The following is a 23963-nucleotide window of genomic DNA, read 5'->3' as shown; positions in this document are numbered from 1 at the left end:
GGAGACCTTTTATTCTTTCACATACTGCTTGCTGCTTCTGATTGCATACATGTGAATGCAACATTTCTACAACAGTGTCAAACATTTTTAATAAGGCAAGTCATTATGAAGTTAGGTAGCTCCCAAAACTTTATTGTGTTGATATCTTTCCAAAAACTTAGTGAAACCTCTTTAAAACCAGCTATTCAAGGGAGAGACAGAGGAAATGACCAGACATTATCTGTAAACTAACATTGTGTAACTCAGCCATAAGTGGTCCTATACAGTGTATACATGTTCTAAGTGTTTCTATGACATACCTCAATCACAAAATGGAGTGTAAGGTACAACTGTTTATACATTGTGGGTTTGTGTAATGACAAGCGTCTGAGTTTACTTCACACACGTCTGGTCCTCCACAGCTTTTGTCTAAACCTTTGAGAACCAAAGTGCCATCGTCATTCAAACATGCATCTTCACATTACCAAACTCCTTATCAGCTTGTGACCAGCTAAGCACAGTTTTGCAGCTGACAGGATATTGTATTTTTCATTTAATCATCACAGTGACTCACTGGCACTTTTCAAAATAAAGATAAATGGTGATTACTGGGCGCGCAGCATGCTTGGATTCTGTCTAGTGCAAGGTCCCTCTCATTCATAGATGGAATTCATGGCTTCAGACTTCACTGCGTCGACTATGAAGCTGAGTTCATTGCACAGTGTCTCGTGTCTGTAGGCCATGCGGATCTGGGCCACGTTGGTCCGACGGATATCGTTCCCCTCAGGTCCATCTTTCAGATAGTTCTCTCCCAGGAAGTGCTTCTTCTCCTGTAAACAAACAACAAAGGGATGATGGATTGATGCTGATTAAATGTGTTGGAGGTTTGGCAGGACAAAAAAAAAAGAAAAAAGGAGGAGTGAAAGTGTCACCTGGTGAGAGAGTCCACTTTGCAGCACACTGTTTCTGGCTATTTCACACACATCACAGGTGCTGAGCTTCCACAGCTGAGCAGCGATAGCGTACTCTTCCATCAGTGGTTCCTTAAATCATGACACACAAACAGTGGATATGGTTTATTTACGCTGTAGAACTGAATCCACCTACAGCACACTGCAATAGTATGTTTACAATACTGTACACAAAGAATCAGGCGTACTAAACGTTAGCCTAGAAACCCATTATCTCCTGTGTGTTTGTGTCTGTTTACCTTGGTGTAGTGGAACTGCATGGGATCATCTGTGGACAGGGACACACACAGGCCTTTGTGCAGGAACTCTTTGAGAGGATTTTTGGAGTATTCCAGGAACAGGCTGTTGTTGCTGAGGGGGGACATTGCAATGGGCATCTGGGACAGGTAGTACAGGTACTGCAGCACAGGGCTCTAAAGGAACACAAAGTTTAAAAAAAGAAAGATAAATACTGCTCTGGCAGACACAAGGTACACACTAACATGAAGTACACAGAGCTCAAAAGAAGCTGTGTTAGTGTTTGATGTACATGCTGCACAGGCTCTCACAAGTACATTTTTTCCCAGATTCCTATATCGAAAACAACTTGACTTAACATTAGAATTTATGGGCCTTTATCCACATTGTCCAGACTTAAATGAGTTAAATGCAGTTGGATTATTGCAACTGTAATGAAAGTTACACAGATCAAATCCTAAAGAAGCAACAAGGAAGTGAGTGTCTTGAACAAAATGACTAGAATACTGTGTGACTGTGCAGTTTGTGCTGTAAATTGATAACAGTGAGTCACTGTCAGCAAGCCGTCTTTCTTCAGGACTTTCTGGCCTTTCTGTTTTTGGAACATACTGTCCATCTACACCAGAAATTCAAAACTCCCCGTTTCCTGTCTCACCTACAGTTGTCACATTTTCAGCTGTCCTGTGCTGAACTGCAGCACTAACAATGAGAAATCTGCAGGAAATTTCAGATACACAAGTTGAGAAAAACTTTGTCTCAAACCAACATAGACCTCAAACCAGAAGGAAGAAAAGTTAATTTTAGTGGTGATTATGTTGTCTTTTAGTTTAAAGTTATCAGTACTCTTCTGTGTACTCACACTGTGGTTGCTATTTTTGGTCTTTTGGGACAAAAAGCACAAAGTACAGTCATATTATTGATCTTTGGCTGGGGGTGAGCCCACACAGCAGCACCGTGTAATCCCTTCCCTGCTCTGGGCAGAATTGATGTATTGATACATGGATGCAAAGTTTTGATTTTTTTATTATATATATGTTATTAATGTTGCAAATACAAATTAAACCTTTGGTGGCCTGCTAGAATAATAAAATCAATTGCTTTTTAGTCCACTAGATATATTTTTGCTGCAATGAAAATGATTATAGTGAGATGAACAGACTGAAAACTTAGTATTATTAGATAAAAACAGATGTTGACAAAGTTTTCCTTCTGGGACACAATTTGCAGTTGATAAAACGTAATGAATTGCAATAAATGTTATCGCAATACTCATTCATTCATTCATTCATTCATCTTCTAACCGCTTCATCCTCTTGAGGGTCGCGGGGGGGGGGGCTGGAGCCTATCCCAGCTGACATTGGGCGAGAGGCAGGCACACATTCACACCTATGGACAATTTAGAGTTACCAATTAACCTAGTCCCCAATTTGCATGTCTTTGGACTGTGGGAGGAAGCCGGAGTGCCCGGAGAGAACCCACGCTGAAACGGGGAGAACATGCAAACTCTGCACAGAAGGGCTCCCACGCCCGGGATCGAACCGGCAACCCTCTTGCTGTGAGGCGAGAGTGCTTACCACCACACCACACCACCATGCCGCCCTCACAATACTCAGCATATCGCAAAATATATTGCATCAGTTTCAAGATTCTGCTTCTCACCTTTAAGGCCCTTCATAATTAAGCCCCTTAGTACCTGTCTGAACTCCATCATATCTACACACCCTCCCATACTCTTAGATCCTCTTCTGCAATCCAACTCACATCATCATCTGCCCGCTTGACTAACATGGGTTCTAGAGCCTTCAGCTGTTCTGCCCCCCGCCTCTGGAGGGCTCTTCCCCACGACATTCGCTATATTGATTCCCTTTCCACCTTCAAATCCCGCCTGAAAACACACCTTTTCAAACTTTTATTGTATATATGATCTATGGATACATTGCTGCTTGTTTTTTTTAACTGTGTCTTGTAAGGCGTCCTTGAGTGCTTTGAAAGGTACAGATAAATAAAGTGCATTATCATTATTATTAAAACATTTAATATTGTATCGTGGGGACCCTGCTGATTCCCACCCCATACCCTGCCCACAAATCTGAGGTACCTTCTTCAAGTTGAGTCCATGTGAGATGTTGTCAGATGTGAGAAAGGCAGAGACCAAGTGAGTGATTGATCCAGCTTCTCCACAGTGGGGACGGAACTGGAAGGTGCTCAGTCCACGCTCTCTATAAAGGACAGAAAAGGATGATCAATACCTGAAAAAATCATGAAACAGTACCTGCTCATCTTTGTATTCGTCATACTTAGAGTGTTTATAGATACACGCTGTACTGCACAGTGATATGTCCGAGTTATTCTCATCAGCTATGAGTTCAGTACATGTACGGTTCTTACTTTCCTATCATCAATTAATCACTTCTTTCCTGAGAGCTCTGCAAAGTAAACAGGTCCTGCATTTTAATGGCAAACATTTTCTTCTGTCAATCTTACAGCAAAGCGCTCTCCTTTAATAAAGAAGTGTGTGTTTTGAAGAGGGAAGAAGACATTAGCTCTTACTTTCTGAGGTTGTTGAGGACCATGATGTTTGCATACATGTGGAAGAGGTAGTAGCTGTAGGGAGGGTTGTCATCTGTTGTCCACTGTTCTGGTTTTGGGCTCCTGAAGGAGAACATGTGATCACTGTGTTTGGACTCATCGTCTACGCTGTCAAAGCCTGCCACCTGCACAAAAAACATTTACAACCGGGATGGTTGTGTGATGTCAGGCAGGTATTAAGGGCAAATTGTTTTTCTAATTATTTCATAAACAATAGTTATTTGTTTCCACTAACGGATAATTCTTCTTAATTCATTTATACAAGGTAACTCCTTAGTTTAGCCTGTTTAGCATCTTCAAGCATTATAGAAAGATTTAATAAATGGTTTAAACAAACCATAATGTTGTTGTGAGCAGATATGACATTTTAGTGTGTTAAGTAATGTACAGTATTTGTCAAAAATACACAATTTATTAATGTTTATATACTGCATATAAATTAGGGTGGTTAGAGACTTGTTCTTTTAACACATGTTAATGCTAACTATTTATTAAACACTCTTATATCCTGGCAGGCTTGGTAGGGTTTGTTATGATGGACCCTAAAAAATACAACATCTTACATATTTGAGGAAAACATGAAGATGTTTGTGCTTCTGTGGGTTAACAGTGGCCTCAAATAGAGGAAGGAAAACGTTCTCCAGCATCTTGGCAAAACTAGGCACCAGCTTCTTTGCCTTGAAAATATCACTGAAACAGACACAAAAATATATATCGTCTTACATTTTTAGGATATTTCAAGATTTCACATTTTAAGAAATTCTTTTACAAGTTTGACATTTTGTCTGAAGCACTCACTATATTCTGGGGACTTGAATGATCCACCTCATGTTCGGAGAGTGTACTTTGTGGTGAATAAACCACTTAGACAGACTGTCCCACTCCTCTGGAGAACGTCCGTAGATGGAAAGGCGTGGCTCTGCATGCTGGTACTTACTCTCCTCCAGGTCGTGGGCCACCTCCTATCAAAGGTGAGAAGTAGAGAGTGCTTAACTGTCTCTGCAAAGGTTCTGACTTAAAGTGTATGGTGACATGATATGATACCTTTATGATGCGAGCAAAATACTCTCCATTGATGAGGTTGTCTGTTTTCAGGAAGATTTCTCGAAGTTCACTGGCTCCTACTGGGTTATACTTCGAATTGAACTTGTCAAACCGGTGGAAGGTGTGTCTCCCCTGTGAAGTTCATGAATTACAAAGCATAATTGCAAATCCAGAAGGGTCAGTCATGGAAACGCGCTAAGTAATAATGGTATTTATCTGCACTAGAAGTAAAATGAAGTGACACAAATTAGAGGCAGAGAGAGTGAAGGAGTTGTAATTAGCAGAACTTTGACATGAAGTTCCCGATCTTTGTTTGCCTTGACAGGAACATAACAAACTGTTCTGCCTAATACAGGATCTGTCCTCTACTTTTATGGATAATACTCTCCTGAAATTTGCTTAAAAGTAACTGGCCAATCAACCTTTAGCCGGTCAGGGTCAGTGTGGCTGGGTTGATGTTATGTCACAACAGGGCGTTCATTAATCGGGTTCCACCCACTGTACCCAGAGTCTAGTAGAGGGCGAAGCCTGTGTGAAATAAAACGAAGGTTACACTGTAACCGTAGTTCTATTTGCACAGGCGGAGCCATCTACCCAGGAGCCTTGGTGCTCCAACACTGGTCAGTGGTGAGAGTGTAGGATAGCTGACAGTGTGATATGCCTTCTTACACAAAATGGGCTCTGCATGTGTTCGGGTAGACACGCCCTGATTGTTTTTGTTTCAGCAAATTTCAGTGGGCGAATGCATGCTCGTGGTTGGAGGAGAGTGTTGCCCATAGAGTCCAGTAGAGGATGGAGCCTGTACTAATAGTACTAGGCTTACAATACTGTCACCTTTGTTTATAGTCACATTTTGACAAACTGAGAAAAGTATTAATTTTGCTCCCCATTTCCACATCTCTTAAACTACACTTTATGAAAACATAATGGTAAAACATGCTTTTCTTACTGCATGTACATCCAGAGAGTCCACAGTAAGGTCATAGGGGTCCTTATTGAGGCCGTGGAAAACCTGTTTGAGAGTCATCATTTGTCCAGCCTTTTCCAACACCACACGGTCAGCACCAGTCTTATATGTTTCCTGGATGAAGGTCAGCAGGTGTTTCTGAGACATGCAGGCAGCTGCATGAATATGTGTGTCCACCTGAGAGACAGAAACAATGTGTTCATCTACTGGAAAATTATATGTTTAAAAACAAATAGTTAAACTTAGGGAAGAAGAGATGGCATGTACTGGATCACATGTTCAGGTGTTTTCGCAGAGACAATGTACCAGACACAGTGTCAGATTATACACCCTTTAGATAGAAATCTAACCTTCCTAACATTGTAGAAATCTCTGTGAGGCACACTTTTCAGTTCCTTTAGCTCAGCCATCTCGTTGAGCATTTCATGGAGGTAGAACTTCGAACTCAAGAAATTCAGTCGTCTGTGGCAGTAGGTCTTCCTGTAAATTAAGAGTCACTTTAGTGAGTGAAAAGTAAATACTGCATCCATAGGTGGCAACAACCAGTTTTACAACCAGGGCGGTTTATACAACAAGCATAGCTGTAGTATCTTTTTGTTTTGGCAACTTACGTGGGTCCATCTGCAATCATGGCGAGCACGTGACTGAGGTCTATGGCAAAGGTCTCTAAGTCTGGGTAAGGGAGGTCGTGGGGCTGGTTTTCTCTCAGAGCCTCGGCATTGTCATACACATTCACTATCCCGTCCTTCATCTTCAGTTCATAGTTTAGATTCTCAGGAATGTTCTCCATGCTGTAGGGATCCTCTCCCTCTGCTGGACACGGGCACATATCTGGAAGCGACAACATTGCTCAGTTAGTCATATAAACCAGAATGAAACATGAGTGTGTATCAATTACCATGATGCGAATACACTTCTCACCTGGTAGAACCTCCTCTTCTTCACTCCATCTCGTGTTCTCAGCGCTGCGGAGGAACTGGGCTGTGGTTCTGCAGAATCTATGATAGGCTAGCTTTGAGTATTTCTCACGAATAAGCAGAGCCTTAAACAGACTTTTGGCTGCCTGTTCATAGTCCTCCACTGTGATCTGAATGGAGGATGGACATGCCACATAATTAGTCTGAAGTATTGTCTTATTTAAGACATTTTGGTACAGTAATTGTATAAAAATATATGTAATATCTTTAAGCATTTTGTGAACATGAGGACAGTAAATATACACCATGTAAAGAAGCAAAAGCATTAAAGGGAAACACCACCTGAATTAAGAATACCAATATGTTATATCCATGGTCTAGGAAACTTCAATCAATGTTTGTGAACATTTGCTACTCTCCTTCAAAGTCAGAGGCTAGAGAAGTGAGTCTCAAACTTGTAAGGTCATCAAGTATAAAGTCTGGAGCTGCTCCTGGGACAATGAATGGGATCCGCTTTTGTGGATCCACAGGATGTTTGTTTCCTTTTTTATACCCAAATGAGTTTTATTTTAGTGTAGTGTTCTCAGTTCTGAAATAGAAAATGTACCCATATACTCAGAACATTCCCTTGGGTGCTCTCAGTGTCATCTGTAAGATCTTTCCCAATTCAGTGTCTATGGAACAGCTCCAGACTACTTTATATAACATCATAAATTTGAGTTTTAGTGCTCTAGTTTTTGGATTTGGGAGAGAGTTGCTCATGTTTACTTTTATTTTTGGACAGTCTAAGACCACAGGAATAAGGGCCCTGACACACCAAGCCAATGGTCAGCTGTTAGTGAGCACCTGTTGCCTTAGTTTTGGCGGTGTATCCCATACCAATGGCACTAGTCCCCCCAGAGCTTATCCCAACTGACACTGAGTGAGAGGCAGGGTACACCCTGGACAGGTTGCCAGACTATCACAGGGCTGACACATAGAGACAGACAGCCATTTACACTCATTTACACCTACAGGCAATTTAGAGTCACCAGTTAACCTAGCCTGCATGTCTTTGAACTGCGGGAGGAAGCTGGAGTACGTGGAGAAAACCAACACTGACACAGGGAGAACATGCAAACTGCACAGAGGGGCTCTCCCATCCCGGGGTCCGATCCCTCACCCCTTGCTGTAAGGCGACAGTGCGATCCACTGTACCACCTTGCTGCCCGAACTTGTTATATTAGCTAAAAAAAAAAAAAAAAATCTTATTGTGTTTTTAATATGTAAACTGGCAAACTAGCATCTTGAATTTGTCCTGTGTGTCTGTCAATTTCCCTTTCTTAATGATGAATACAAACTGCTGCCACCAGCTGCTATGGAGAGTTATTTTCTCTCCCAAGGTGTAGAAGTACATGCTGGTTGGCCTTGATTGTAGTCTTTATGGTGTGTTTAAGTGCAACCTTTTGGCCGATACACAGGTGACGTGAGGCAACGCAAGTCACCCTTGTTGCCAGCAGTTCTAAGAGTCAGTTTGGTGTGTCTGGGCCTTCACATGTATGACTTTTAACAATGGGTGTAGTATCTCTAACTATGATGCACAAATTTATGTTTATAGTACTTACTCCAGCACAGTAATCACCACTAATAGTGACCCTCTGGTAATCAGGGCAGGTTTCTGGCACTGATGAGCAGGTGGAGCTGGGGGACAGGTATGGCGTGGCTGCCAATGACCGTGTCCAATCTACATTCACTGGGATCTGCAGAGACATGGACTGGGAACGAATCATCTTCAAGCTTTTCCTCCTGCAAAATTAGCAATATAGTTTATATAAGTTAACGTAACTTTCCCAAAAGTCATGATACAATTCATCTGCTAAAAGGCTTTTATTTGTAACATTGATCTGACTGATGACAACATCAGTGACTTGGTGCCAGAGCAACAGCAGGGCCTACCTCTTGGTGCTCTCCTCTGACTGCTGCTCTGCCAGCTCCTTAAGCAGCTCATGTTCCTTGGCTTGCTGGAGGCCAATTGGGCAGTCCACAGGCATGGTGAACATTGATAAGGCATCTTTGTTGTCTTCTTCTTTTAGTGCTGAAGCATATACTTTCTCTGCTAGCAGCTGTGTTTCCTCCTCCGCTTCGCTCAGAGTTACCTTCGGGAATTGACGCGGCATGTCTGCAAGAAGGTAGAAGCTACAGTGGAGTGACTGTTGACAGTGACATGTCATCAGAGGAAACAAAGAGGACCTGCTCTCTTTATGAAGTCTTTACTTGCTCTGACCCGCTTGTGCTGTTGTGTAAACAAGTAAATCTACCTGTGTCAGGGTTTGGGTGCGGGACAGACAAGAGATAACTGCTGCACAGCATCACCACCTGAAGAGCTCTGTGTGAACTGTTCATGTCTTGCAGGATTAGTTTTAAGCACTTCATTCTGTCAAGTTGTTTTTCTCAAAACTAGAAATGAAAACCATAAAAAATCCCCTATTGCAGTGCCACAAATTAACCAGCGTTCAAGATTTTTAGGTTGTAACGCCTATTTTAGCCAGTTTATATATGCTTCCACAGACACTATTAACATTTATCATCTTTAACATTATCTAGCTTTGATGTTGTTGTCTATAGTTTACTTATAATGTTATCCTGTGTTCCTATCTGCTGTCTTTATTTGTTGTACTTTTCCATTCTTTGCCCTTTTCTTCTTGTCTATGTAAAGCAACAAGTCACTACAATTTTGACAGGTGCTATAGCAGTTATCAACAAATGACTGCAATGGGATACTGTAATGGTAACACTAGCTAGTCCTTTTGATTGTGCAGCGGTACAATGACATTTTGAAAATAACTCGTGTCAGATAGTTCCACTAAAGTCCCCAGGTTCATAACCTTTGTAGCAATGCAAGTCCTCCTTAACTATTCTTGACATGTTACTATGTATGAGCAGTCACTTCCACACCTTAATAAAAATAATAATTCTGTTTTAGTCCTCATCAACAGCATCACTGGAACAAGATTTATTTTTACTACAGAATGAAATCTTGGATACGCTCCATCTGTTTACAGTCATGCTCACAGACCCATACAGTACAAGCAGCTATGTCAAACAGAGAACTGTCTATTTCTGAAAGAAGATAACCTGGGTGAACTGACAGTGTCTTACTGATATCCTTAGTGATAGAGGATACAGTTATGGTCATTGGAGCGCTGAGGCAACACCAGAGAAAAGCCATGTTGCATAGTGTCATATTAGAAGCCAATTTTCCGCTCTGCCAGGGTGCTTCCAGGAAGCTTATCATTCCGGACACACAACACTATCCCGACAACAGCTGTGTGCATCACGGAGGCCGTGGAGCTTTATGGCACCACATGCACACTGTGAAAATGGGTAGACTCATAAAACTGTATTGATCTGGAGGTGATGGCCTTATCAATTATTAATTGTCCTCCCATAAACCCTGAAAAAACTGTGATACAAATATTTGCATTTCTTTTTCTCACAGCCTGGTGCGCGCACACACACACACACACACACACACACACACACACACACACACACACACCTCATCCCATCTGACAGCTGGACAGGAACTAGAATTAGCTATAATCACCCAAAAATTCCTAGAAAAGCAAAACAAACAAACAGAAAAACAAACAAACAAAAACCTATGAAATGAAATGACTCATTCAGTTTTCTCTCCACCAATTCAAATGATATCTGATGGAAAAAAATGAAGCTTTTGCGGATGAATTATGAGCTTACAATTTATGATATAAAATTAACCTAATCACACTTCCTTAAAATCAGTGCGCGGCTAACGTTAGCTGTAACGTTAGTCTACCATTAGGCTAGTTAGCTACAGTAACGGTTACGTTACCGCAACGGTTTAGTATTCGGACAGTTAGGTTTTACTTCTAGTTTTAAACCTATAACTAACCTTAATGTAACTACAGCGAGGTACAAATTACGCTAAAATGCTAATTATATTATTGCTAGCTACTAACCTTTAGCCTCATCTTAATAGCACGCACGTCCCATTGTACACGTCTTACCTTTTAAGTTAACGTTACATGCCGAGGTGCTGCCGCTGGTAAGTTTATTTCAATAGCTTTAACAGTTGTTTGTATTGCTTAGCTTATGTTAGGTATGTAAGACTTATTTTTGCGCATAGACTGTTTTTAGCAAGAGGAAGAAAGTTTTCCTTCTACAGTGCTTGGCCGTTACTATGACAACCGGGGTCAAAATGGCTTCTGGCTTCCGTTTAGGTGTTTAGGCGAAAGAAAATTGTCTTAGTCAACTGTAGTTTACATTTTATACAGCACTTGCTTTTATTCTTATTTTCCTTTACTATGTTTATTGTTATGAAGCAAAACACTGAGGCAAATCTTCTGTAACATTTTGTGAAAACCTAAGTTACCTGGCAACAAGCCAAAATGTCAAGGCACACCTGTATTTATATCTGTGCGCAATAGCCTCTGTGTCATCAGTCTTATCACAACATAATTGTTTGTGTTTATTTACTAATACACAATAACAATTGACAACCAGCTATTACTTACGAAATTTTTATCAACAAAATGATTCAAAAATTCATTGTAAAGTTTTCAAAATAACATCAATTCACCAATTACACATTTGTTTAAATGGGAAATAATGTAAGATAATGTGATGTGTCACACTTAATTTTCCTACATGCTAACGGCAACAAATAGGTTCCCTTTTAAGGTTTTTAAATCAAATTTTTTTTTTAGGTAGAGTTTGCCTCTTTCTTAGGAAATGGGTGTAGGCAACATACTGGTACAGTCAATTAAAAATTCGTTTATATCTTTTAGTCTCAGCCCAGTAAGATATTGCAATAATAATAATGTGTGGTTATCACAAATCCCATGGCACACCAGTGTGCTGTGACACACGATTTGAGAACCACTGGTCTGCATTGTTTTTACCAGCTGTTCACTCCTGGGAAGTCTGTTACTATGGTACAAGTGCTTTACATCAATTAAATAAAATATATATATATTTGAAGATAGAATTTTTACCAGCCACGACAATGTCACAATGGCTGGTATTGTGTCCACCTTGCAAGACTGTGTGTGTGTCACTATCGCAAAATGTGGTCCAAGTGATTCTAAATGCTGTAACATAGGCAGCTGGACTTTCTGTAGCTGAAGGAAATCCATTTGCCTACGTTATAGAATTTAGAATCACCATGACCTGGATGACTCAGATCTTCACTAGCATGTAGTCCTGGTGACACCTTTTGTAGCGGGGACTACCACAAAGGCAGTTTTGAGTATATTGACAGGGCCATCTGGCCACTTATCACACCTGGCCCACATTTGTTTTAAGACGTGGGTGCCTGTAGTGCAGCTGGTGTATCTGCAAGATGATTAGGGATTCACGATATTGGATTATTTGCTGATATCCGATATGCTGATATATAACAACTTATTTGGCCAATAACAGATACCAATATCGATAGATCCCCACCTATTTTGTTGATCATAAGTCTCTTCTGTAGTGGAAGAAACATCATATTATGCATGCATACTCTTATTGTGGTGGCCCATCAGCAGATGGACACATGGAATACAATACTTTTAAATGTATGTAATATTCATTCATTATGCAAAATAAGAAAAAGCATGTTGGCCGATTCTGATAATTCATTTTGAAGCCAATATTGGCCGATATTATGGTGCATCCCTAAAGATGATGTCTTGTTTTTCTGTAATTTTCATTTATTAAATATATTAATTTGCATCAAGTTAAAATTACTCAATGATTTCTTAAAAAGCTCTTTCATAAAAACATTAGTCAGTAGAGTCCGAGGTACTCAACACCTACAGTAGCAGGGACTCTCTCTCACACATGCTGTCTAATTTAAGACCAGCTCAACCTCAGATACTCCTTTCTGTTGACCATTTGCTTTGAATAATTGCAGATGTGCAGTGATGAGAAGAGCCTATATTGTGACTTGATTTCATAGTTTTTTAGCCGATTATCCTATATTACTCTTAAATGCCTTTAATCAGTTCTGCGCTTACCTTCAGTATCGCCCATAGCCATATCTGGGGGTGTTGTCATCTCAAGTTGGACACAGTGAAGCGCTCGACAGATTCAGTGGTACCCTAATAGATTCTTTCTGCATCTATCCGGGTCAGACCCAGTCAATCTATGAGTCCACAGTGGCACACAATTACAGTTTTGTTTTCCTGACTGCACATCTCTCTCTATTTTAAGGGGCCAGTGGCCTCATGTTGACGGAGCAACTAATCCTGAGACTATGTCAAAACTGGCTGTCAACAAAGAGAAGGCCTCACTCAGAGTAGATGGAGCCTGCTGCCTACTGTTCTACTTATCTCTCTTACTGTCTCTTAGACACACAGGGAGGGAGGGAGAAAGAGAGACTCCTCACTACTTTTGTGGCAAAGAGGCATCACAACCAGGTTGTCTTTGCAGTTGTCCTTTTTAGTCAGCATCACAAGCTGCTGTGATAATTTTCTGAAGTACCCACAGACAGGCAGTCTGAGAACAATCCAAGTGTTTGCCCATTTGTCAGTTTTCTCCTTTGCTTATTAGCACTGTTTTTATCTGGGCTCTGGCCTTGGTATTGTCCATCTGAAAATACATAATGCTACTGTGGTGTCCTGGCCAAAGTCACTTCTAAAAACAAAGAAAGGTCCCCAGAAGACATTATGCTACCATATACTCTCAGATTACCACTCAGATTTCTGTGATAACGAAGACAACTGACCCCATCTCCCATCTGTTATCCGTATATGATGCAGAGCTGCATAATGCATTTTATCTATGTATGTACTTGCCATCACTGCCCAGATATTTATAACCAGACTTATCCTTAATGTCAGAGGCGAGAACTCTCCTCTAGCAGTCAATGTGATAAATAAACCTTTATACTGTATGGTTCTAGTGCTCTTTAACCAGCCTAATAATAATAATAATAATAATTAGCCTAATATCATCCGGATGTGGACGTGGATAAACTGTCAAAGATAGATGGCAAAATTCACAAGCTGTGGCAAATTTTATAGTGCAACATTTCCCCTGAATCAGCTCAGACTTACTTGCATTTTTTAATTATCAAATCAAAAGCATTTGCAGAGCACTTCTGCTCAACAGCCAGGTGTTTTTCATATGTGCCTGAAATGAACAGATGGTCACGTTGCTTGAAAAATAACAACAATATGGCAAAGAGTCAACAGATACTGCACTTGCTGCATCTCTGCATGCTTGAACTCCCCAGAGAGACACAGCACATTTATTGTTAACATCAAAGTGCCTGCTGATTCCCACCATTGCAGAGCGATAAATCAACCCCCACTGGATTAAAGTGCCCTTTGTGTATATCGAGAACTCAGCACCTTAATAACACAGGAGATAAAATATTATATTCAGCATTCACAGGAGCCTATCTCGTATTGATCAAAGTGTCTGGTTTAGGAAACATCATATCAGATGGCTGAGAAATAGAGTTATAGTGTGGGTCTGCTGAAAGTATGCTTTGATACTAATGTGGGGAGTAGCTTAATGGAGCGCACTCTGGACTAATATGGGTGTGTGTGCCCTGGTGTTTGTGACTCTGAAACGTACTGGAAATGTGTAGTTGACCATATATCATCCCCACAGTTCCTTTGGACAGTAAGGATCATCATTCATCATTTCCCATCCACTCTGTGAATCTCACAGGAGGCCATTACCCGACCACTCACATAGCCCTATCTCAGACCGAGCTCTCTATACTCTATACTCTCTATACTCTCTATACTGTCTTTATCTTGTCTTTTTTTGGCTTTTCTCAGACACGTCACTGCAGTTAATGGCCGAGCCCCCAGGTTGGCTCTTTGTCAATGTCATATCAGAGAGAGAGGTCAACAGCACCAGAGAAAGTCATTTGCACAACACAGAGATAGCGATGACAGAGAGAGGGGATAAGTAAAGAAACTCACTCTTTCCCAAGCAAGGACTGGATTGCTGCTTTAAAAGAGGCGTGTCTCCTCTTCTCATCTTTCAAAGTGGCCAGGGCCTGAAGGAGAGTGAAGATGAAAATGAAGGAAGTGCACTCATCCATGAATGCGAAGCAGCCTCCTTTACAGCAATTCTCTAATATTCCTCAGATACATCTCTAGTTCGTCTAGATGTGTAGCTGTGTAGTTGTTTGGATTTGGATACACATAGATCAGTTACAGTTACAAAGTCTCACATACATCATAGTAAGACAGATTTTTTTTTTGAAAGGAGATTTTAAAACAGAAAGATACATTAGGTGATGTTTGCCTCCCCTTGACAAATATCAGTGGTCATCATCACTGCTAATATGTCAAATAAGCACACTCACCTCCTTGGGCTCTGCTGTCTCTGAAGTGTATACAAACTGTGCACAAGTTCCCTCAGAGAAACATCTAAGTCATGCTGTGCTCTTGTTGTGGCTAGAGTAGATCATATCTCATCCACCACCCTGCAGTGCTCATCACTCCATCCTTAACTCTTTCACTGCTGCAGTGTAGCACAAGGGCATCAGCCGAGCACATGCAGAAGTCAGACGTCATGCTCATTTGTACTGCGTCATAATGTTTTCAGGCAGTATTAATGGATATAGTAGGAATTCTATTCAAAATGGATCAACATTTAAAACACCTGTGTTTTCTCTTGTCTTTCTTAGAGATTAATCATGTCCTCTTGTGGATGTTTCGGTCATTTTCAGGATATTTTGCTCAGACGTGACAGGAGCAGAGTAGCAAGTAATAACAGCAATGTAAGAGAGCTCTTTTTTATGAGATAAACACTAAATGTACAAATAATATTTGTACATTTTCACTTGGGAGACTAATGTATTTCAAAGCCTAAATCCCCTGCTCTTGCTTCTGTCTCTTTAACTACAGTCCTGCATCAAAGATAAAGACTATTACAGCACAATCACCTGGACTTACCTCATCACTGCACGTCATGACAAGGTAATTGTCTATTATTGCATATATTTTGTGTATGATGCAAAGAAACTAAAAGCTGTCTGTACCACGGGTAACATCAATCTCTAAGTAGGAAGTCAGAGACAGATCAAAGGACTTTCTCTGACACCTTTAAGATTAAGCAGTCTTGCAGTACAGTATAGCACGGGAAAACTCCTCACACAGTCTAGAGGAAGGCCCAGATTTACTGCTGTGGCCATAAGCAGTCCACAGTCCCTGATTTAGCCTGACGGTGTTTGAGATTACGAGGTTAATCCTCTCTGCTCAGGTTAACAGGTTACTTTTAGAGTTGGGTATTGAGGACTGACTCTTAGCGCTGGGCCTGTATCATTTTGATTGACAGTAGTATTGTCAGAGTGATTATTCATTTGTCTCCTCGCCTCACGTCAATAGTGACATAACAGTGTGTCAGTGAGCAGTGCCACAAACAGTGTAAGTTGGTGATCTTATTATTACCTCAGACGGTCCTTTTTCGCTCAGTTGCATGAATGAATGAATGAAATTTTGTTGTTGTATCATGTTAACAGTTATGTCCATCTATGTAGGCTTACAAGACACCATAAAATCAAAATAAGCCAGGACCAGAGTCTAGTGTACATATTTTCAGACAACATTAAAACAAAAGAAAATTCCTGCAAAAAGCATTTTGGAAACAATTTGCAAAAATCGGTATCGTAGCAGACGTCCAGGTGAAAAGAGCAGGTCCCAGAATAATACTCTCCATGGCTGTCTGAACACAGCCATGGAAAAAATAAAACACTTGGAGCTTAGCATACCGTAAATACTGGAAAGTGTTTTTTTTTTTTTTGACCAGCTGACCTACACTGAGCAGTTTCTTGATGCAGTCATCACGTCAGTGGCGTCACCAGCTGATTGGCTTACTGAAGCAGCAACAGTGGTGCACAGTTAGAGAGTACATGGAGTGTGCCAGATCTAAATCCATTCAGTCTATAATTTGCTGAATGCTTTTATTGTGGTGAGTAACACGTAATGTTTTTCTTTTACCATGAGGGTTTTGTGGAGAAGCTAAATTCCCATTCAACATGTAGACACGTGTAACGTACTAGCCACTAGATGGCACAATTGCTTTGTTTTACAATATTTGCTGACTGCCTCAGGCCATTCAGTCATTTGAATTGTATTTTAAAAAATAAAAAATACAATTTAAGAAAGACTGAAGCCCCCAAATCAAATCTTGTATTGAACATTGTAGGCTATGTTTCTAAGTATAAATCCCTCCTTGCAAAAGAACAGGTTGTGAGCAATCACAGCAGTAAAGCAGGAGCACGTTGTTAACTATCTGTGTTGGGCTTTTGATTAATCACCTCTACAACCTATGAAGGCGAAAAACTGCCTGTACTCAGAGTGCATAATGATTTACTTACAGTATTCAAGTAAGACTGAAGATTGATTTCTCACCTATTGCTGTTCTTATGGGACTTCTTATAAAAATGACTTTGCTTGATTGTAGCTGTCTGATGTTATTGACTGAATCATACAACTACAAAACAAATTTTGCAGTTCTACCCACCTAATCTCACTAGATGGCAACAGAGAACATGAAATGAAAGTTTTGACCCTCACTTTGTTTCTATATGACCTGCTCACAGTCATACTACAAAGCTTTAAGGAGCTGTAACTGGCTTTTCCGGTGAATTCAAACAAAAGTAGAAACTGTCTCTTGCCAACATTTTTCCAATAACTTATGATCACATCTTTACTGTTAAACTGTACTGTTATGGGGTCTGTAAAAACTCACAAGCACATCTGTCATTTCTTTCATGTTTACACTAAGAATTTTTTGCAAAAATATTCATTTAGTTTGCACAGGAGAAGCTGATAGTCAAGCTGTTAATGAGCCCAGGGGACACTAAACAAGTGGCAATGAATATTTTGCTCTAATTATCCAGTTAGTTTGACTTTATGCTATCCAATAAATTCCTGATTTGAACTACTGTAGTGAATCTGTATGTGATGTATAAATTAAATTGTGAATTTCTGCAATAGGGACCGAGCAAAGCTTGAGGATAAGATGCCACGTCTGGACTATCCTCAGTGGCTCCTCATGGTCCATCACTCTGTGCTGTGTTCACCCTACATTTCCCCTGCTGCTAGCAAAAAGAGGCAAGTGCACATGATGTACCCTTTGCATTGTAGGCCTGGTCCAAATAAAAGAGAGTGAAGGAGTACAGCCAAAAGCGAAATCTGCAATATATGTCTTTGGCGGTGTAGTGTGAACTCTCAAAAAATGTGATTGGGCGGGGGGGTGAAAATGTGTCAAGTTTAGAGGTCTGCAGCCTTTCACTGCTGCTGAGTCTCAGGGGTCTGCTTGAATGTAAGGGTCACGATCAGTGCTTTCTTGGAGCAGTTCTTCTGATGCTCTCTCAAGAATGTTAGGCCGGAACCCCCCGCATCGGCCCTCTCGTGTCCCAACCGTCTACCATTGAATACAGATGGAGCTAAAGCCTCAGCCTCCTCTGATGGCTTTAGGGCTGCTCTGTGGTGTGGGGTGAGCCAACAAATATGAGCTGAACCAAGTAGGAATGTGCCTGGCACCCTGTCTGCCCTTTTTCTGAGTGGAAAGGGGGGGCGTCATAACAGGGGGAATGTAGTAAGAGGAGGGGAGGCTCTAATGAGACCCTGTAATCACTTAACAGAGACCAGGTGCTCTGTGTCTTGCTGTAGCAGTGCGCTTCAGACAATAGAATGCCACTTTCAATTTACAAGAGTCATGAGCAAAGGAGGTCTGGATGACGGTCTAGATTTTGTATGCAAAATGTTTATTGAATAACAATGTAATTGCTTTGAAACAAATAAAATAGAACACATTTACAAATATATAATATACATATAAAACACATATCCTATTACCACAGTTTGCAAAAGAATAATGACACTTAGCTACAATGCCCATATATATATTTCTTCCTGTACAAAAATAGTTCTATCTGCATAAGTACTTTAATGTAACCTCTATATAATATTTAAATAAAGGAATTCATATATACATATACCTGCAATAAAAACAAATATAGATTGCACATGTTTTTGTACAAACAACAACAATTTCAAGTATATTTCAATCCATTGTGGACTGGCACATAGCTCACAGAATCCCTTATACAGTGTCCAAAACTTGATATAAACTGAGAGCTTCAGAGCTCTGTAGCCTATCTTCCTGTTTGGCATTGTGATGAAGATGTCTTTTCCTGATGATTCATTCGACTTTAAGTCCAAATGGAAAAGTGCAGGCAAGTACTGACAGTTTGGAACATGGTGGTATAATCCTTAGAGGATAGCACTTATCAAAGTCCTGGCCTTGAGGAAGAAATGTGTAAAGTCCCAGAATGTTAGAAGAGAGTTCCCTCTTTAAGCCAGAGGATGTGTCCACTTTGCCAGCTAATAGCACTCTTCCTTTCCCCCTGCCAAGCAGAGAGCAGCACCTGTAGTTCTCTCCACGCCGTGCCATCCAGTGTCTGTGCGCCAGCTGCAGTTGTTTGCACGCTCGGCATTGCTGAGCTGCAAGATTCAGCCTCTAGAGAAACTCAGTGCAGCCAGTCTTGCTCTGACTCAGTTCTCATGCCTAGAAAAAAATGTGCCGGGAAATACTTGGCAGAAGTCTGAGGCATTTTGAGAATTTTAGAACAGAGAGAGCACACTAACTCCCTCGCTTTTGTTCCCAACTCTTCTTGCAAAATCCCGCTCATGTCCGTCTGAGGAGAGCCTCAAGCTTGTGAACTTGTGACTCATTTATGCTCCACACGGGCCTCAGCCTGCCCTGCTCTAGCCTCAGTGTGACTCTGTGCGCTGGGAGAGACCGACGCCTCCGGCCGTATCCCTGAGGGCTGATCTTGTCAACAGGGGCGCTCCCGATCTTCAACTTGTTGTTGAGTTGGTGCAGGCGGTGTGCGAGGTCATGCACTGTGCAGGTGCCCAGCGAACAACCTTGTCTTCTTGACTGGTTGGCTGAGTTTTTAGACCTCTTGGTTCGGACATTGGTGTGAGTGCTGGAGGACAGAGGGAGAGAGGAGAGAACATTAATCCATGGTGTTCACTGCTTAGTTGTTAATTGCTGAGAATTCTCTGCTTAGATTTTGTATTCCTTTTTAATGACTAGCAGAATGTTATGATTGCATGGATAGTGTCTTACCTGGAATGTGGCAGCAAAGTATCCCTGATATCTTCTGGTCTGACAAAGCTGTCAGACTCTGCTGTCCTCTGTACTGATACACTGTCAAGATCCCGTCTCATTCTGCTCCCTAGCCATATGCTTAGCCTGGAAGAGGAAAAAAAAAAAGTCCATTGGTCTTAGGAAGATTATTCAATAGACAGGCAACAGCTGTCCCTCACTTGCCAGACAGTCACATGTTATATCAAACGAAAATGATTATTGAATGAATTGCTCTTCAGGTAACTCACCTTTTTCTCAACTCCGGGTTCACTTCAAGTTCCACACAGTGTGCTACTGTCGCCAACAGACAGCAGGAGAGGAAGGACTGGAAGATCAATTGCATTTTGACTCCTGTGGAGAGAAGGGAAGACACTTATTAGTTACTTATTTATGCTATAAATTGATATTTAACTCAGTGAATTCCCTACTGTCCCTCAATGCATGTAAAACTTTTTCCTGCTCCCCTGAATACCACACTGGCACTTGCTTACACAAGAGTCCAAAAGCCAAGTTATTTGCACTTATCATTCATTTATTTAAAAAGTTAAGCTAAGGTCAGATTTGCTCGGTTAAGTAAACCTGCAACCATGCTTTGGGCCCCTGGCCAATAATGTGAAGGACAGTCTACCAATGAGGAGTCCAAAATAGGCTCAGCTTAAAAACTAAAGTGCTCTTCAACCCAGTTACCTTATCAAATAAAACAAGAAAATCAATTGCAACCATTAGATGCACTGCCTCCAGCAGATGCTTTACACCTTGAAGGCAATTCCCTAACAGACACACACACACACATTAAGAGCTGAACAGCTTATATAACCAGACAGATAACCTGTCCTTGTCTCTACACTTGTGCCCCGACCTCAAAAAAGCAAGGATAGAGCCATCAGCTGGCAGCACAGCAAATCACAGCAATATCTGCTTTAAAATAAAGTGCACATACCTGTAATTCTCTGGTAATTCAGTTGGATGAAAAAAAGTTCTTGTTGTAGAGTCAGCTGTAAAAGAGTACTCCACAGGTTTCTTGAAATTGCCACTAGTTCTGTAAGGCAGCTGTGTCACTCTGCTAATAGCTCCTACACACCAGACTGGGAGCCTTTATACAGGAGGTGGGAGGGGCTCATTGACTGACACACACAGTCTCTCATCCTTTTCCCCCACCCCATCCAGCACACTGCTGCTGCGCTGCTGCTCATTAAGTACAACAACGCAACACAGTGAAAAGATCAAAAATGATTAATTAAAATGATAAAAGAAAATAGTGATAGAGTAAGTGCAGTGCAGTGCAGCCACTGTATCCTGTTTTCAGTGTTGAGTCAAGACATTAGCTTTTCCTCAGCTCAGTATAAATGATATATCAACTAAATGTACAATTATCATAAAATGTTGTTTGTTTTATTTCTATATATAATGGCAACAATCAATTAGCACCAGTTATGTAAGTCACATAATACACTCACTGTGGCACCAAGAGTACAAAGTGTTCATCTCAGCCAGCTGCTCTCTATAAGGAGAGGTATTAGGAATCTAAAAAATCACAAAGGAGACGGTTCAAACATTCATCTTGTTTATTTGAACTTTAGGGTCAGTTAGTTATAGTTTTTGTTAAGATTCCTTTCAGTCCAACCTGGCTAATTGTGTAAAATAAAATTTAAGGAATGTGTCCACAGTCTGCTTTTCACGGCACTCCCTGACGCAGTAAGGTTCCATGTCAGCTTTGAAAGTACGCTGGGTGATGAATTTGAGATGTGGAAAAAGACAAGCATTGAGTAACTGATTAAATATAGACCGTATGCCCAACTATAAACACAATATACTCATTGTATTTGTTTGTACAAGGCAAATATTTGACTCTGGACTTACCATGTCATTTATTTTGATATTTGGATAAATGCGAAGTGGAATTTTACAATTAACCTAAAAATAAATCCAGAGTCAGAAGATGAACTTGAGCAACAATCTGTGATCTATGAACAATATTGGCTTAGACATTTTTTAAAATAGTTCTGATTTGTTGCTGTTATAAATTATACGTAATATGACTTCACTTTTTGCATCAGGAATGCAAACACAGGACTCTTTTAGGTGATAATGGGGGAGCCATCAAGTCTGCCTGTATGTCTCAACCTCACACATCATGGGATGGTCAGTGCAGTGAGTCACTCTTAACCTGCAGGCAGCACGTTTTACATGGCCACTCTTTGTCCACATCCAGAGAGAAAGATATGTCTTCCTCTGGTTTTTATTGATGTTTAGTCTGTAAGGCTCAAAGTAATACCCCTGTCGGTGCTGTTCATGATGCAGATGTGTATAATAAGCCCTCAGGGGGATACATGAACAGAAATACCATCACAAATAGCACATTAAGGAAGTTACAACTTTTTGTTTATCACAGCCCACATCTGGCTGATTGCGAGTGTGGATTTGTGTCTGAGATGAGCGCACTGAATATGTGATGCCAGTAACATTAAAATCATACTCCCTTACAGAGTGAAATGCTGTAAATACCAGAGGAGAGTCATTTGGTTTTATCAATGTAGAAATTCCACTAACTTTCCACAAGGTGTGGTGTAAATTTGTTTTGTCGGGTGCTGGGCTAAGTAATGCTTTCAGTTTACAGTTTTTTTGTTTCAGTTTCGATGAAGAGGAACAACGGTCCCTCGAGTTCTTTCAACATAATTTCAGAAAAACTTAACACGTGACATTCCGCTCAAGCATTTCAGCATCCCATAATTCATATCTCATTGTTTAGGTCCCTGACACAGAACCTTCCTGAGGGTATTTATATCTCATGCGACCCAGCTCAAAGAATACATAAATGTCAAACACATGTGCTGTAAACCAGAAAATGTTTTGTAAGCACTTTGTAATGATAATTGCCTCCGGCAGATAAGTAATCCCCTTAGTTTAGTTTACAACAGGAGATTGTGCAATCATGACAACAAAATTCTGCTGTTGCTTTTTGGCTCCTTATATAGAAATCTTTTGCTTGTCCTCCATGAAGTCCTTGTCGTAGGATGACTGTCAATTTTTGGATGACCTTATGCTGATACGGGCAGGTATGCATGACAGGAAACCTGAGCAACTAATGACAGGTGTGCCAGGAAAAGAGGGTGTCAACCCCAAAGGCACAAATTTGACATATGATTCATAATAATTATCATGCTGTGATTAAACTAGAAATGTTTGTCACCTGAAAAAATGTTTTGTTCCAGATCCCGTCATTCTTGTATAATTATAAACACTATGTGAACGCCTGGTCTGTGTTTCTTCTTGTTTTGGCTTCGGTTCAACTATTTGACTACCTCAATAAGTGGAATAGAAAGAAAGAGGGAGAGACAAAGAAAACAACTGGAGAGATGAAGAGTGAGAGAAAACGCAGTGGAAATTGCTTGCGGTGTTCCTGCTATTGTCGAGAGTGACGGTGGTTTGTGCGTTCCTCTCACACTCATTAGCTAGAGCACTGATTTCCATGCGCTGTTCCTGTTCCTGTTTTTATAAATATGCAATATTTTTGCACTAACCACAGGAGTTTATCCTGCCTCTCACACTGTATGTCCAAGGCACAACCACGCTCAGCTTAATGGAGCAACTTTAAAAAAAGAACATTGTCTGTGACAGCACCACTAATGATTTTTCTTTTGTAGCACTCACCACAAAATTGAAGCATTAAGCATGGGGTAAAAAGGCACACACAAATATGTGAGTCCATGGAATAACCCCTGATCATTTTATTGTTGCATGTGGAGCAGCTTTGTCATATTAAGAGGATAAAATGAATCTTTTTTTTGTTGTGTGTTTTGATATAAGGGCACACGTGACTAGTGGTTGGTTTGCAGTTAAAGTTGAGGACAAATATTTCCACTACTGAAGTGTCCCTGGCACTAAATGCTTGTGATAAATCAAAATTATCATACTGAAAAAAGAGGGCAGCAAGTAGCCTATAGAAAATGAATGTATTACTATTTAACCTGCTGAATATGACATGCAAATATTCTACGTTATTCTGTCAAAGTTGCTATTTCATTTACGTGTTATATGAGTGTTTTTCCATCACCCTGGATAATACGTTGGGGTAGCTCCTTTCAAACTGTAGTTTTGGACATCCGGCAGTTCTTGGAAAGC

The 23963-nt window shown here is 40.7% G+C and overlaps 2 protein-coding genes across 4 annotated transcripts; both read right to left on the bottom strand.

The window, feature by feature from the left end:
- Positions 1-4: 4 nt before the first annotated feature.
- On the bottom strand, positions 5-14725 carry ampd3a (adenosine monophosphate deaminase 3a). 3 transcript variants are annotated; one of them, XM_033639970.2, is made up of 15 exons: positions 14651-14725; positions 8640-8862; positions 8309-8489; positions 6709-6874; positions 6399-6618; positions 6138-6267; positions 5770-5964; positions 4821-4952; positions 4575-4738; positions 4340-4466; positions 3738-3901; positions 3286-3406; positions 1190-1363; positions 912-1022; positions 5-809 (listed from the first exon to the last, which is right to left on the bottom strand). In XM_033639970.2, the coding sequence occupies exons 1-15, from the start codon at positions 14706-14708 to the stop codon at positions 633-635; spliced, it is 2343 nt and encodes a 780-aa protein (XP_033495861.2). In that variant the 5' UTR covers positions 14709-14725; the 3' UTR covers positions 5-632. The 3 variants fall into 3 exon arrangements, with proteins under 3 accessions (XP_033495861.2, XP_033495936.2, XP_078031687.1); XM_033640045.2 differs by lacking the exon at positions 14651-14725 and adding an exon at positions 12728-12952; XM_078175561.1 differs by lacking the exon at positions 14651-14725 and adding an exon at positions 10733-10880.
- A 3704-nt stretch (positions 14726-18429) lies between these two features.
- On the bottom strand, positions 18430-20906 carry adma (adrenomedullin a). The gene is made up of 4 exons (XM_033618482.2): positions 20782-20906; positions 20090-20192; positions 19821-19946; positions 18430-19677 (listed from the first exon to the last, which is right to left on the bottom strand). Exons 2-4 carry the CDS (start codon positions 20182-20184, stop codon positions 19374-19376), a joined length of 525 nt encoding a protein of 174 aa, XP_033474373.1. The 5' UTR covers positions 20185-20192; positions 20782-20906; the 3' UTR covers positions 18430-19373.
- Between the last annotated feature and the right edge of the window lie 3057 nt (positions 20907-23963).

This window comes from Epinephelus lanceolatus, chromosome 2 (assembly GCF_041903045.1).
Source record: "Epinephelus lanceolatus isolate andai-2023 chromosome 2, ASM4190304v1, whole genome shotgun sequence".
Classification (NCBI taxonomy): Eukaryota; Metazoa; Chordata; class Actinopteri; order Perciformes; family Serranidae; genus Epinephelus; species Epinephelus lanceolatus.
Note: the sequence above shows the minus strand (reverse complement) of the source record. Positions and strands in the feature narration are given on the sequence as shown.

What these genes read in the sequence shown, in the direction of transcription:
- ampd3a (XM_033639970.2), bottom strand. Translation starts at nt 14,708, where the DNA reads ATGAGAAGAGGAGACACGCCTCTTTTAAAGCAGCAATCCAGTCCTTGC. An exon ending in ATGATTGCAGATGGACCCAC is followed by an intron (nt 6,268 to 6,398) that starts GTAAGTTGCCAA and finishes CTTAATTTACAG; the next exon opens with GAAGACCTACTGCCACAGAC. An exon ending in ATTTCTACAATGTTAGGAAG is followed by an intron (nt 5,965 to 6,137) that starts GTTAGATTTCTA and finishes TCTGTCTCTCAG; the next exon opens with GTGGACACACATATTCATGC.
- adma (XM_033618482.2), bottom strand. Translation starts at nt 20,184, where the DNA reads ATGCAATTGATCTTCCAGTCCTTCCTCTCCTGCTGTCTGTTGGCGACA. An exon ending in AACCCGGAGTTGAGAAAAAG is followed by an intron (nt 19,947 to 20,089) that starts GTGAGTTACCTG and finishes TTCCTCTTCCAG; the next exon opens with GCTAAGCATATGGCTAGGGA. An exon ending in ACTTTGCTGCCACATTCCAG is followed by an intron (nt 19,678 to 19,820) that starts GTAAGACACTAT and finishes TCTGTCCTCCAG; the next exon opens with CACTCACACCAATGTCCGAA.